At 37.3% G+C, this 15,912-nt stretch overlaps 1 protein-coding gene across 1 annotated transcript in view; it reads right to left on the reverse strand.

Moving 5' to 3' along the window:
• LOC136026967 (uncharacterized) overlaps window positions 1–15,912 on the reverse strand; it is a 93,777-nt gene that overhangs the window by 35,932 nt on the left and 41,933 nt on the right. Inside the window, exon 4 of the mRNA XM_065703836.1 lies at window positions 14,177–14,336. Within this exon, the coding sequence (XP_065559908.1) occupies window positions 14,177–14,336 (160 nt within the window). The remainder of the gene's footprint in view (window positions 1–14,176; window positions 14,337–15,912) is intronic.

The following is a 15,912-nucleotide window of genomic DNA, read 5'->3' on the forward strand; positions in this document are numbered from 1 at the left end:
CTCAAATAATGCTGTGATCATTGGTCAAACACGCAATTGGTCAAAAAATGCCTTTGGTCAATGGTCATTGACCATTGATCTAAACTAAACTAAGTTAATGCAAAAGTATTTGGTAAAGCATTATTGGTAGAACTTTGGTAAAACTTCGTGTTTTTCAGTTTTATTACTCTAGAAATTGCTCTTGCATAAAAGATGATCTATTGAATTGTCTCGGGTGATTTGGTCATTTGGTCAATGAAATAGGTCTATAATGCAAAAATTGGTCAAATAATTATTGCTAAGTAATGCTCTTACGCTCAAATAATGCTGTGATCATTGGTCAAACACGCAATTGGTCAAAAAATGCCTTTGGTCAATGGTCATTGACCATTGATCTAAACTAAACTAAGTTAATGCAAAAGTATTTGGTAAAGCATTATTGGTAGAACTTTGGTAAAACTTCGTGTTTTTCAGTTTTATTACTCTAGAAATTGCTCTTGCATAAAAGATGATCTATTGAATTGTCTCGGGTGATTTGGTCATTTGGTCAATGCAATAGGTCTATAATGCAAAAATTAGTGAAATAATTATTGGTTAATAATGCTTTTTGAAGATTAAGCTTGTGCTGAAGCTTAATCTATGCTGAATCTTCGTAACTCTTTTATTTATATCTGAAAGATCTTTTCGTTAAAAAAGGAACCCATACGATTATTGCAGAAGAGCTTATTATTCCTTTAATTAAAACTATATGCTGCACAGCTAAGTATTCGGCCACTCTATAACTCTACTGGCCACTATTGCCACTCTATATCCGAGTGTTGGCCACTCTATATCCGAGATTTTCACGCAGGGTTGATTACGAAATCGTGGGAAATGGACTATGAATATTGTTATTGGGAAGATACAGTAATAATGAACGAGAAACACCACTTAAAAAAGAAAAAAGAAAATGCCGAAACCAGACCTATAGTTAACATATTCACAAGTAGTTTAAATGGCGAAAGTGAGTCAGGTTCTTTTATAGTATGTGACAATATTTAAGGTTCTAAATGTGAAATTAATTATTAAAAGCTAATTTAGAGAAATTAGGCAGAATAATGCTTTTTGAACTACTGAAGCTGACTTGAATTGTTCAAGACTACAAAACTCAACCGGAAGCATATACGACAGGACCCGAGAGACGGTCAGTGACACTTAAGCCACCCAAATAGTAACAATACACGATGTATTCCAAAAAGCCTAGTAACTTTACTTTAACTACAGAAAGGATTTCTATACAACCATCATTTACGCAGTATCTGAGTATAAGTCCCCAATTCTAGAGATGTCGAAAGACCACACTGTCAGATTGAAACCGATTCTAAAATGGAAAAATTTTAAGACCCATGGTTTAGGTCATTAACGAGGCACAAAGAAGCACCAACGGAACCAATAGCATCTAAAGAACAATAATAGTAAGAAATTCATCATGGCAAAATTGTCTTCAAAAATGTAATGTAAAATCTTCGAGTTGAATCTAGACGGAGATAACAGGAGTAGATTCCCAAGAGCTTGTGATGGAAGTAATTCGGCACGTAAATCTTCTCGGTTGATTAATCTTTGATCTTGAGTTGTCCGGAAATGAAGCCTCTGATAGAGATCAGGTCACGTATCTCTTGAGTTGTCAGTTCTTAGGAGGCATCACAAAAAAAGGATTTTTTCAAAACTCTAATTGAGCTCGTATTTTTTTTCTCGACTCTTTGATGGGATCTAGGAGAGAAGACACCATATATATCGGTGATCCCATGGGAGAGGAAGAGAGGTGCTGGTAGGCCAGAAGAAGCATGTGTCCTAAGCGCTTGGGAAGAACTTCGTAATTGGATTTATCCATAATAACAGAAATGCTCAAAGATGAGAATTTTGTCCTTAAAATGTGTATTTGTATAACTATTGAAATTCAGCCATATGTTTGGTTTAAAAACTCATAAAAAGGATGGTGGACCATCTAAACGTAAATGAGTAAGAGCCCCCTTTTCCATGAACGTAAATTTCGGCTTATATTCCCTCTAGACCGAACTCTTGGGTTTTTTAATGTCTTTATGTATTTGTTTAATAAGGCATCTCAGTTTGAAAATTCTATTTTGGTCCCCAACGGCTATGGGAAAACGAAAATGTGAAAAGTAATATTCACCCCGTGTAAGAAACTTTAAATATCAAATATACAAGACTTCACACACTTTTTTAAGATCAGGTTTCTTGTTATGAACAGGGGACAATTCATGAAAAACGAAGAGATAGTAAGACAATGGGGGCATTGGCATAATTGCGTCAAAATACTTGGGGGGGGGGCAAAGTTGTAGCGGATTTTCCCAAATCAAGTGAAAATGACAGTGAAAACTGAAAAATGAATCATATATTATCATAAAGGCAAAGATATACTAAAGAAAACTGACCTGTTTCTCTAGATACTTGAATTATGCAAGCTTATCTTAATTTTGACAAGATTTTTTACGGAAACTAAATTTCAGCTGGCGGCCGAACTAAGAGGTGGGAAGGGGTGGCAAACCTGGTTCTGGAGGGTACAGTTGTCCCTCTGCCCCAGAGCAAATTACGCCCCTAATTGGGGCAGTAAATTTTTTTTAAGAACTAAACAAAAAGAATATCAAGAATAATACCAACAGAGGCTTAAAGCAAATACTGCAAAAAATATGCTATGAGTAAAGAAGTATCGTGTATACTTGAGAACTCAAGGAGCATAAAAAAGGGACTAGATGCTAAAAAAAGTTGCAGCTGATGCCGGACTTTGGGCGAGAAGAGGTAGATTCAGAGGATTGAAAGTGAATATTGTGAGTTAAAGTCGTCTATACGTTTGACATACTAAAAAATTTCCCCTTCATTAGGCTGCACCCACGCTGAAGGGCTCAATATTAAAGAGGAATATGTCTATTTTTTTACACTTTCAATGAGCCGATGCTCCAATGCACCTCAAATTGTTTGTTTTCACCTCACTTATGAACGATTCTAATTCCTATATTGCTCATTATATTTCAGCAGTTGGTGTTGTTGCATACAAATTTGAGATTTCTCTTCATAAAACAATGAATTCATTTTATTAATTCACTCTATTCACTATACAATCCCCTTCAGTAGTTGCACCCACGATGGAGGGCTCAGTATTAAAGAGGAACATGTCTATTTTTTCACGTTTTCAATGAGTCGATGCTCCAATGCACCTCAAATATTTTGTTTTCACCTCACTTACGAGCGGTTCTAATTCTTATATTGCTCATTATATTTCAGTAGTTGCTATTGTGGTATTCGAATTTGAGATTTCTCTTCATAAAATAATGAATTAATTTTATTAATTCACTCTCTTCACAATACACTATTAAAGAGGAACATGTCTATTTCTTTCAAAGACAACCACACATCCACGATGGAGGGCTCAGTATTAAAGAGGAACATGTCTATTTTTCTGCATTTTCAGTGTGCCTATGCTCCAATGCACCTCAAATTTATTAATTCACTTCCTATACCCTACACCCTTCACTAGCCGCACCCACGATAGAGGGCTCAGTATTAAAGAGGAACATGTCCATTTTTCTGCATTTTCAGTGTGCCGATGCTCCAATGCACCTCAAATTTATTGATTCACTTCCTATACCCTACATCCTTCACTAGCTGCACCCATGATAGAGGGCTCAGTATTAAAGAGAAACATGTCTATTTTTCTGCATTTTCAGTGTGCCGATGCTCCAATGCACGTCAAATTTATTGATTCACTTCCTATACCCTACATCCTTCACTAGCTGCACCCATGATAGAGGGCTCAGTAATAAAGAGGAACATGTCTATTTTTCTGCATTTTCAGTGTGCCGATGCTCCAATGCACGTCAAATTTATTAATTCACTTCCTATACCCTACATCCTTCACTAGGCGCACCCACGATAGAGGGCTCAGTATTAAAGAGAAACATGTCTATTTTTCTGCATTTTCAGTGTGCCGATGCTCCAATGCACGTCAAATTTATTGATTCACTTCCTATACCCTACATCCTTCACTAGCTGCACCCATGATAGAGGGCTCAGTATTAAAGAGAAACATGTCTATTTTTCTGCATTTTCAGTGTGCTGATGCCCCAATGCACCTCAAATTTATTAATTCACTTCCTATGCCCTACACCCTTCACTAGCCGCACCCACGATAGAGGGCTCAGTATTAAAGAGAAACATGTCTATTTTTCTGCATTTTCAGTGTGCCAATGCTCCAATGCACCTCAAATTTATTAATTCACTTCCTACACCCTTCACTAGCTGCACCCACGATAGAGCGCTCAGTATTAAAGAGGAGCATGTCCATTTTTCTGCATTTTCAGTGTGCCGATGCTCCAATGCACCTCAAATTTATTGATTCACTTCCTATACCCTACATCCTTCACTAGCTGCACCCATGATAGAGGGCTCAGTATTAAAGAGAAACATGTCTATTTTTCTGCATTTTCAGTGTGCCGATGCTCCAATGCACGTCAAATTTATTGATTCACTTCCTATACCCTACATCCTTCACTAGCTGCACCCATGATAGAGGGCTCAGTAATAAAGAGGAACATGTCTATTTTTCTGCATTTTCAGTGTGCCGATGCTCCAATGCACGTCAAATTTATTAATTCACTTCCTATACTCTACATCCTTCACTAGCTGCACCCATGATAGAGGGCTCAGTATTAAAGAGAAACATGTCTATTTTTCTGCATTTTCAGTGTGCCGATGCTCCAATGCACGTCAAATTTATTGATTCACTTCCTATACCCTACATCCTTCACTAGCTGCACCCATGATAGAGCGCTCAGTATTAAAGAGAAACATGTCTATTTTTCTGCATTTTCAGTGTGCCGATGCTCCAATGCACGTCAAATTTATTGATTCACTTCCTATACCCTACACCCTTCACTAGGCGCACCCACGATAGAGGGCTCAGTATTAAAGAGAAACATGTCTATTTTTCTGCATTTTCAGTGTGCCGATGCTCCAATGCACGTCAAATTTATTGATTCACTTCCTATACCCTACACCCTTCACTAGGCGCACCCACGATAGAGGGCTCAGTATTAAAGAGAAACATGTCTATTTTTCTGCATTTTCAGTGTGCCGATGCTCCAATGCACGTCAAATTTATTGATTCACTTCCTATACCCTACATCCTTCACTAGCTGCACCCATGATAGAGGGCTCAGTATTAAAGAGAAACATGTCTATTTTTCTGCATTTTCAGTGTGCCGATGCTCCAATGCACGTCAAATTTATTGATTCACTTCCTATACCCTACACCCTTCACTAGGCGCACCCACGATAGAGGGCTCAGTATTAAAGAGAAACATGTCTATTTTTCTGCATTTTCAGTGTGCCGATGCTCCAATGCACGTCAAATTTATTGATTCACTTCCTATACCCTACATCCTTCACTAGCTGCACCCATGATAGAGGGCTCAGTATTAAAGAGAAACATGTCTATTTTTCTGCATTTTCAGTGTGCCGATGCTCCAATGCACGTCAAATTTATTGATTCACTTCCTATACCCTACATCCTTCACTAGCTGCACCCATGATAGAGGGATCAGTATTAAAGAGAAACATGTCTATTTTTCTGCATTTTCAGTGTGCCGATGCTCCAATGCACGTCAAATTTATTGATTCACTTCCTATACCCTACACCCTTCACTAGGCGCACCCACGATAGAGGGCTCAGTATTAAAGAGAAACATGTCTATTTTTCTGCATTTTCAGTGTGCCGATGCTCCAATGCACGTCAAATTTATTGATTCACTTCCTATACCCTACATCCTTCACTAGCTGCACCCATGATAGAGGGCTCAGTATTAAAGAGAAACATGTCTATTTTTCTGCATTTTCAGTGTGCCGATGCTCCAATGCACGTCAAATTTATTGATTCACTTCCTATACCCTACATCCTTCACTAGCTGTACCCACGATAGAGGGCTCAGTATTAAAGAGAAACATGTCTATTTTTCTGCATTTTCAGTGTGCCGATGCTCCAATGCACGTCAAATTTATTGATTCACTTCCTATACCCTACATCCTTCACTAGCTGCACCCATGATAGAGGGCTCAGTATTAAAGAGAAACATGTCTATTTTTCTGCATTTTCGGTGTGCCGATGCTCCAATGCACGTCAAATTTATTGATTCACTTCCTATACCCTACATCCTTCACTAGCTGCACCCATGATAGAGGGCTCAGTATTAAAGAGAAACATGTCTATTTTTCTGCATTTTCAGTGTGCCGATGCTCCAATGCACGTCAAATTTATTGATTCACTTCCTATACCCTACATCCTTCACTAGCTGCACCCATGATAGAGGGCTCAGTATTAAAGAGAAACATGTCTATTTTTCTGCATTTTCAGTGTGCCGATGCTCCAATGCACGTCAAATTTATTGATTCACTTCCTATACCCTACACCCTTCACTAGGCGCACCCACGATAGAGGGCTCAGTATTAAAGAGAAACATGTCTATTTTTCTGCATTTTCAGTGTGCCGATGCTCCAATGCACGTCAAATTTATTGATTCACTTCCTATACCCTACATCCTTCACTAGCTGCACCCATGATAGAGGGCTCAGTATTAAAGAGAAACATGTCTATTTTTCTGCATTTTCAGTGTGCCGATGCTCCAATGCACGTCAAATTTATTGATTCACTTCCTATACCCTACATCCTTCACTAGCTGTACCCACGATAGAGGGCTCAGTATTAAAGAGAAACATGTCTATTTTTCTGCATTTTCAGTGTGCCGATGCTCCAATGCACGTCAAATTTATTGATTCACTTCCTATACCCTACATCCTTCACTAGCTGCACCCATGATAGAGGGCTCAGTATTAAAGAGAAACATGTCTATTTTTCTGCATTTTCAGTGTGCCGATGCTCCAATGCACGTCAAATTTATTGATTCACTTCCTATACCCTACATCCTTCACTAGCCGCACTCACGATAGAGGGCTCAGTATTAAAGAGAAACATGTCTATTTTTCTGCATTTTCAGTGTGCCGATGCTCCAATGCACGTCAAATTTATTGATTCACTTCCTATACCCTACATCCTTCACTAGCTGCACCCACGATAGAGGGCTCAGTATTCAAGAGAAACATGTCTATTTTTCTGCATTTTCAGTGTGCCGATGCTCCAATGCACGTCAAATTTATTGATTCACTTCCTATACCCTACATCCTTCACTAGCCGCACTCACGATAGAGGGCTCAGTATTAAAGAGAAACATGTCTATTTTTCTGCATTTTCAGTGTGCCGATGCTCCAATGCACGTCAAATTTATTGATTCACTTCCTATACCCTACATCCTTCACTAGCTGCACCCACGATAGAGGGCTCAGTATTCAAGAGAAACATGTCTATTTTTCTGCATTTTCAGTGTGCCGATGCTCCAATGCACGTCAAATTTATTGATTCACTTCCTATACCCTACATCCTTCACTAGCCGCACTCACGATAGAGGGCTCAGTATTAAAGAGAAACATGTCTATTTTTCTGCATTTTCAGTGTGCCGATGCTCCAATGCACGTCAAATTTATTGATTCACTTCCTATACCCTACATCCTTCACTAGCTGCACCCACGATAGAGGGCTCAGTATTCAAGAGAAACATGTCTATTTTTCTGCATTTTCAGTGTGCCGATGCTCCAATGCACGTCAAATTTATTGATTCACTTCCTATACCCTACATCCTTCACTAGCCGCACTCACGATAGAGGGCTCAGTATTAAAGAGAAACATGTCTATTTTTCTGCATTTTCAGTGTGCCGATGCTCCAATGCACGTCAAATTTATTGATTCACTTCCTATACCCTACATCCTTCACTAGCCGCACTCACGATAGAGGGCTCAGTATTCAAGAGAAACATGTCTATTTTTCTGCATTTTCAGTGTGCCGATGCTCCAATGCACGTCAAATTTATTGATTCACTTCCTATACCCTACATCCTTCACTAGCCGCACTCACGATAGAGGGCTCAGTATTAAAGAGAAACATGTCTATTTTTCTGCATTTTCAGTGTGCCGATGCTCCAATGCACGTCAAATTTATTGATTCACTTCCTATACCCTACATCCTTCACTAGCTGCACCCACGATAGAGGGCTCAGTATTCAAGAGAAACATGTCTATTTTTCTGCATTTTCAGTGTGCCGATGCTCCAATGCACGTCAAATTTATTGATTCACTTCCTATACCCTACATCCTTCACTAGCCGCACTCACGATAGAGGGCTCAGTATTAAAGAGAAACATGTCTATTTTTCTGCATTTTCAGTGTGCCGATGCTCCAATGCACGTCAAATTTATTGATTCACTTCCTATACCCTACATCCTTCACTAGCTGCACCCATGATAGAGGGCTCAGTATTAAAGAGAAACATGTCTATTTTTCTGCATTTTCAGTGTGCCGATGCTCCAATGCACGTCAAATTTATTGATTCACTTCCTATACCCTACATCCTTCACTAGCTGCACCCATGATAGAGGGCTCAGTATTAAAGAGAAACATGTCTATTTTTCTGCATTTTCAGTGTGCCGATGCTCCAATGCACGTCAAATTTATTGATTCACTTCCTATACCCTACACCCTTCACTAGGCGCACCCACGATAGAGGGCTCAGTATTAAAGAGAAACATGTCTATTTTTCTGCATTTTCAGTGTGCCGATGCTCCAATGCACGTCAAATTTATTGATTCACTTCCTATACCCTACATCCTTCACTAGCTGCACCCATGATAGAGGGCTCAGTATTAAAGAGAAACATGTCTATTTTTCTGCATTTTCAGTGTGCCGATGCTCCAATGCACGTCAAATTTATTGATTCACTTCCTATACCCTACATCCTTCACTAGCTGTACCCACGATAGAGGGCTCAGTATTAAAGAGAAACATGTCTATTTTTCTGCACTTTCAGTGTGCCGATGCTCCAATGCACGTCAAATTTATTGATTCACTTCCTATACCCTACATCCTTCACTAGCTGTACCCACGATAGAGGGCTCAGTATTAAAGAGAAACATGTCTATTTTTCTGCACTTTCAGTGTGCCGATGCTCCAATGCACGTCAAATTTATTGATTCACTTCCTATACCCTACATCCTTCACTAGCCGCACCCACGATGGAGGGCTCAGTATTAAAGAGAAACATTTCTATTTTTCTGCATTTTCAGTGTGCCGATGCTCCAATGCATCTCAAATTTATTAATATCCTATACCCTACACTCTTCACTAGCTGCACCCACCATAGAGGGCTCAGTATTAAAGAGGAACATGTCTATTTTTCGACATTTTCAATGTGCCGAAACTCCAATGCACTTCACTCCCTATACTATACACTCCCTTTCAGTAGCTGTACCCACGATGGAGGGCTCAGTATTAAAGAGGAACATGTCAATATTTCTACATTTTTAATGATCTGATGCTCCAATGCACCTCAAGTCGCTTCTTTTTATCTCAATTATGAACGGCTCTAAACCTTATATTGCCCAATATGTTTCAGCAGTTGCTGTTGTGGTATACGAATCTGGGACTTATCATTATAAAAAAAAATTAATTCTATTATAATACGAGGCATGATAACCATTTTGATAAAGGTCATTACAAAGTCTAGCAAAGACCGTGATGTAGCCTGTTTTCCGATAAAAGTTGCAATTCGAAACGATTACTGACGCCTGCTGTCCATATAGCGTAAAGTTATTAGTCTATTAAGTTGATAATACACATTGCTGACAATGTTCATATAATGTATAGAAGAAGATAGTATAGAAGAATAATAGAAAGGTATAGAAGAAAATTGCTGAATTCACAGTTGTTGTAGAAAAAGCTACTGAAATTTGTTCACACAAAGCGAAAGTTCAGATATTTAAAAAAGTAAATAGACGATGACTACTCCGGAGCTGATGATGAACCAGCTTTCCTTTGTTGGTGATCTATGACATTTCAACTAATCAAGATTTTTTTTTGTTTAACTGATCCATGTGATAGCTTGTAAAGGTGTCTTGATCAGCGTTGCCAATAGTTTAAAATAAACTGCACCAGTCTTCTGACTAAAATTGTACCGCAGGAGATTAATTCGTTCCATCTGAACAGCAGGTTAAAAATTTGCTGTAATAAGAAGACAATTGCTGATAGAGTAGGACTTGGATTAGGACTTAGGACTTGGTATCTGAGTAAGAAACGAGCAAGCAATGCCCGAATGCAACGAACAATTTGGTTGTACCAAAAAATTCCAAATGTACCGCGGACCTTTAACTTATTACAAAAAACGGTACATTTGTAAAGCGTTGGCAACGCTGGTTTTGATACAATTCTGCTCAAGGAAAGTATACACATATTACAATTAAACTATTTCCAGTTATCTTAACTTAATTATATCGCTGAAACCTACCTCAGTTTTGGTACAGTAAGGCTTGGATGCTTACTGCAAGAGAGTTGTCAACCCCTTCGCAGCTAAGATCCTATTTCGATAAAAGGCCCTTGTCGCATTGAGGTACCTTTCTTGTGTATCATTAGTTGGTTTGTTTATTGTCTCTTAATTATTCTGTCTCATGTTTTGCAACTAAGAATTTCTCAATTCTGACGCAACATGTAGTCTCATTAAGTAACTAAAATACTAAATGGATAATACATTATCCACTTGCGTTGTGCAAGAAATCTATTTCTTTCGGTTATTTATTTTCTCGGGCTTCCTTTAAATTAACAAGACATGCCTCTTATTTTGCCCTATTTCTTTCCAAATGTGATGCATTTCTTTATTTGATTCAAAAATTTTTTCTTCGAAAAGGAGATCATTCTTGTCAGTGGCGGCAAATAACGCATGTTAGGGGAGGCAAACGCAAAATTCTCACACGCTCTGGCGAAGCTTCTTTTTTATTTAAGGCACCAAAACAAACCATTTTCCAATAAAAATACCTAAAAATATTACGGATTTTTTTTTCAAAATCAATGGGGTGAAGAATCTTGCGGGGCAAATACCACCCACTGCCCTAACTCTATTGACGCCACTAATTGCAGTCAAATTTCAGACATTATATTGCCACCGGGCTGTGTTTGATGCAGTTTAATAAGTTTACGGCTCTTGATCGTAAGAAGGAGTGTACAATCCTTCCTTTGTCAAGGGAAACTTAGGTTTGTTTCAGATCTTAAAACCGAGGACGTACACCGAGGAGAGGGAGCTCGGGTTCCGACTGTTCCCCGAAAATATTTTGGTTTTCTTTAATTTCTGGGTACTTTCTATTCAAAATAGTATCTAAAGTTGGTTTTGTTTTCATTACTCTCCACCCCACACAGAAGTCCCGTGTACTTGCCAGTCTGAGATGATATTAAATAAAAAAAACAAGTTTTTTAGCTGAAAGTAAGGAGCGACATTAAAACTTATAATGAACAGAAATTACTTCGTATATGAAAGGGGCTGCTCTTTACGCTAAAGTTTGACTCTTTCTCTCAACTCTGCTTTTTAAAACAGTAAAAAACTATAGCGTAAAGAGCGGGGCGTTGATGAGGAAGCAGCCCCTTTCATATACGAAGTAATTTCTGTTCGTTTTAAGTTTTAATGTCGCTCCTTACTTTCAGCTAAAAAAAACTTTTTTTTTATTTAATTTCTGAACGTTTTTGAATCAATGCATGTTTTGATTTTGGCTCTCCGCAGAGGAATAATTAACACGAAATTTGCAAGTTCTTTTTTTCTTTTTGGCTAAATGGCTTTCTCATAGTTTTGATCGAATGGTTTTGAGAAAAAAGGGAACGGTGGAGGAAGCCTAGTTGCCCTGCGATTTTTTGGTTACTTAAAAAGGCAACTACAACTTTTAATTTTTACGAATGTTTTTATCAGTAAAAGATAAACGTAACTTATAAATTAGCTTACGTAACGCACTTTTGTAATCTCATGTTTTTATTACATATATGAGGGGTTCACCGCCTCATCAGTACCTCACTCTTTACATTAAAGAATAAATTTTGTCCCAATTCATTAAGAATGACCCCTGAAAGCCGTAGAATAAATATTTGAAATCACTAAAAATAATCTAGCGTAAAGAGCGGGGTATTAGGAGGAGGTGAGCCCCTCATATGCCTAATAATTTCTGTTCGTTTTAAGCTTTAATCCTGCTCCTTACTTCCATTTGAAAAAACTTTACATATTTATTTTTTCATTGTTTTTTTTTAAATAATTCTAGAAAATCCTGCACTCCCTTCATGGAAATTTTCTTCCCCCATGACAAATTCCTCGATGGAAAGTTCCCCCAACATATCCCCCTCTTGTCAACCCCTCTTCCAACCAAAAAATCCCCCTTTAAACGTCTCTACACTTCCCAATAACCATTACTATATGTAAGCACTGGTCAAAGCTTGTAACTTGTAGCCCCTCCCATGGGGACTGTGCGGGAGTAAGGCGTCCCCAAAGACATAGTTATAAGATTTTTTGACTACGCTGAATAAAATGGATATCTCAGAATTTTGATCCGTTGAATTTGGGAAAATAATTAGTGTGGGATGGGGCCTAGGTGCCCTCCAATTTTTCGGTCACTTAAAAAGGGCACTAGAACTTTTCATTTCCGTTAGAATGAGCCCTCCAGTAAGATTCTAGGACCGCTGGGTCGATACGATCACCCCTGGAAAAAAAAAATAAAAAAAAAATAAATAAATAAACACGCATCCGTGATCTGCCTTCTGGCAAAAAATACAAAATTCCACATTTTCGTAGATAGGAGCTTGAAACTTCTACAATAGGGTTTTCTGATACACTGAATCTGATGTTGTGATTTTCGTTAAGATTGTATGACTTTTAGGGGGTGTTTCTCCCTATTTTCTAAAATAAGGCAAATTTTCTCAGGCTCGTAACTTTTGATGGGTAAGACTAAACTTGATAAAACTTATATATTTAAAATCAGCATTAAAATGTGATTCTTTTGATGTAGCTATTGGTATCAAAACTCCATTTTTTAGAGTTTTGGTTACTATTGAGCCGGGTCGCTCCTTACTACAGTTCGTTACCACGAACTGTTTGAAAGGTGCGAAAAAACATGCGACTTCAGACAAAAAAATATGACGTGCGAAAAAACAAAGAGCAGAAAAAATGGATAAATCAAAAAGACAAAACAACCTCGGGGATAATTTTCAGCCAGTAATTGACGAAATAAAAACAGATTTTCCAGCAAAGATTTCTGTTATAAGAAGACACTGGTCCAGCCAGTAGCTGGAGATCCAATTCATGTATAAGACAGGAATTCCCCTATTTGAGGCAGCCCGAGACAATTCATATAGAGATTTTGCAAATAGAAGTTTCTTACGGTCCTGAGAAATGAAGGGTAAGAGTTGTACAATTTTTGTTTATCTATTGCAAAGTATTTTATATAATATTATCAAGATAACTATTTAGTTAGAAAAAAATCAAGAAAAAACAAACTAAAAAGGAAGAAGAAAAGAAGTGTTTTTTACCTTAGCAATTGAGATAAATAAGTACTTGCTCACCAATCCAATCACCTAGGACAAAGCAGTATAACCAACAATCGACCAAATAGAATTATACAAATTCATGTAAAATTATTATTAATGAATGTAAGCCGTTGTAAAATTATGTAAGTCAATACTCCTCATGAAAATATTAATTTTTCTTTTTTAATCTTCTTTGTTAATTTTTCTATACAAATTTCTTTATTAATTTATTATTATAATTTTTTTTAGGACGTAAAAGTCTAAAGCATGAATTCCAGATTATTTTATACCAAGACTTAATTCTGTCTGATATTGATATTTCGTTTTAATTAATGTTTCGTTGAGAATGACCATTCCGTGATAAAACATAGTAATTTAATGACAATTAATTCCGTTCAAATACAGAATTGAAGCGTAGCTGAAAAACCCTGTCGCTGAAGGCAACCCAAAGAACAGTCAACAGATTAAAAATATAATTCCTTGCCAGTTAAAGATGATTTTATCTAGGATTTTGATTATGTAATTGCAAAAGATGCACTTTATATTTCTATTTATAATTACAGGTTTACCACAAAGAGCATCACAAGCAGGAATATGTTTCATCCACAATAGCAAAACTGGTAAATAAACCGTTGGAGTCATATCACAATACAAATCTATCAGTTCGCCTATCCCCCAAAACAGTAATTGATTTACAGAGATAAGGTTTATACTTACGCTTGACCCTGAGTCTGACTAAATCACTGGTACTTTCCCCCTCTGAATTAGCAGCATAACAGCTATACATTCCCCCTGTTGTTCGAGATATCCTTTGTAACACCAAACTCCTGTCACTAATTATAACACCAGCTGAAATATTTTGAGTCAATGGAACGCCCTGAAAAAGAATATGAATATTAAACGGGGGTTCTTCATTTTTCATAACATGTATTATTATTAAAATTTATTTCTCTTTGAATTCCAAAAAAAAAAAAAAAATAATAAAATTTGGCGAAAGATATATACCACCTGGATGTCATAGAATTTGTGTTTATACTTAGTTTTTCTCAACAAGAAAAATTATATAACTAACATCGAAGCCAGTCGAAAGACAGGTGTAAAAAAAGAAGAAAAAAAAGGTGTATTCCTCTCCCTCCGAAAAAAAATCTGTCACTGGAAGCTTCATCATGATTCCTTCTACTGTGCGAGGATTAGGTTGACTTACCAAAAATAATAATTTAAAAAATCATCATTCAAGAAAAGAAATATCTTCCTCACCCTTTTTAATCAAACAGTTCGTGGTAACGAACTGTAAGTAAGGAGCAACTCGGCTCAATAGTAGCCGAAACTCTAAAAAACGGAATTTCGATACCAATAGGTTAATCAAAAGAATTAGATTTATGGTAAAATTCTAGTTAATTGACTTCTTTCTATCTCAGAAAAGGTTTAGGTTAGGAAAATGAAACTTTCAGGGATGAATCTACAGACTAAAGTATGTCCCGGGAAGGTATTTTGAAGCAACTACCTCCACTCCTTCTCCCTCTAGAGGGCCCTGAACTTTGATGACCTTTTAAAATATGTGTCTTATAAAAGTGAAACCTTGCAAAATAGATCTTCTGCTTAATTGAAGTACAACAAAATTGTTTTCAGCTTCATAACTTTGCTCAATTCCATTTTATAAGGTTTTAAAGATATGCAAATACATTTCCTAAATTTTGAAAAAAAACATTGATATGGCTCAAGATTCTACTCAAATAACAGGAATTGCATTTTCAGAACTAAAGGCAGAGAAAAAGCAACTAGTAACTGAAAATTAAGGTAAAATGTTGTTTTGTCAAATTTTCAATAAGTATACGCCTGTCCTGTAGGCAAATTTCAGGGCCCTCTAGAGGGAGAAGGGGTAAAGGTGGGTACTTTGAAATACTTTCCCGGGACGTAATTTAGCCTGTAGAGCCATCCCTGAAAGTTTCACTTTCCTAACCTAAACCCTTTCCAAGATAACAAGAAGTCAATTAACTAGAATTTTACCGGATTTATATGTTGACTTCAAATATCTAAGTTGCATTAAGTTTACTCTTACAAATGAAAAATTACGAGCCAGAGAATATTTGCCATATTTTCGAAAACAGGAGGAAACACCCCCTAAAAGAATCTAAATGAAAATTACAGCACCAGACTCAACGTATAACCCTACTGTAGTGGTTTCAAGCTCCTATCTGCAAAAATGTAGAATTTTGCATTTTTGCCAGAACAAAGATCACGGATGTGTGTTTGTTTGTTTTTTGTTTTTCTTCCCATGGATAATCGTATCGACCCAGTGGTCCTAGAATATTGCAAAATGATTGACTCTAATGGAAATCAAAATATCTAGTGCTCTTTTTAGGTGACCAACAATTAGAGCGCAACTAGGCCGCCTCCCACGCTTATTTTTTCCCAAAGTCACCCGATAAAAATCTTGAGATAGCCATTTTGTT

This window comes from Artemia franciscana, chromosome 5 (assembly GCF_032884065.1).
Source record: "Artemia franciscana chromosome 5, ASM3288406v1, whole genome shotgun sequence".
Lineage (NCBI taxonomy): Eukaryota > Metazoa > Arthropoda > Branchiopoda > Anostraca > Artemiidae > Artemia > Artemia franciscana.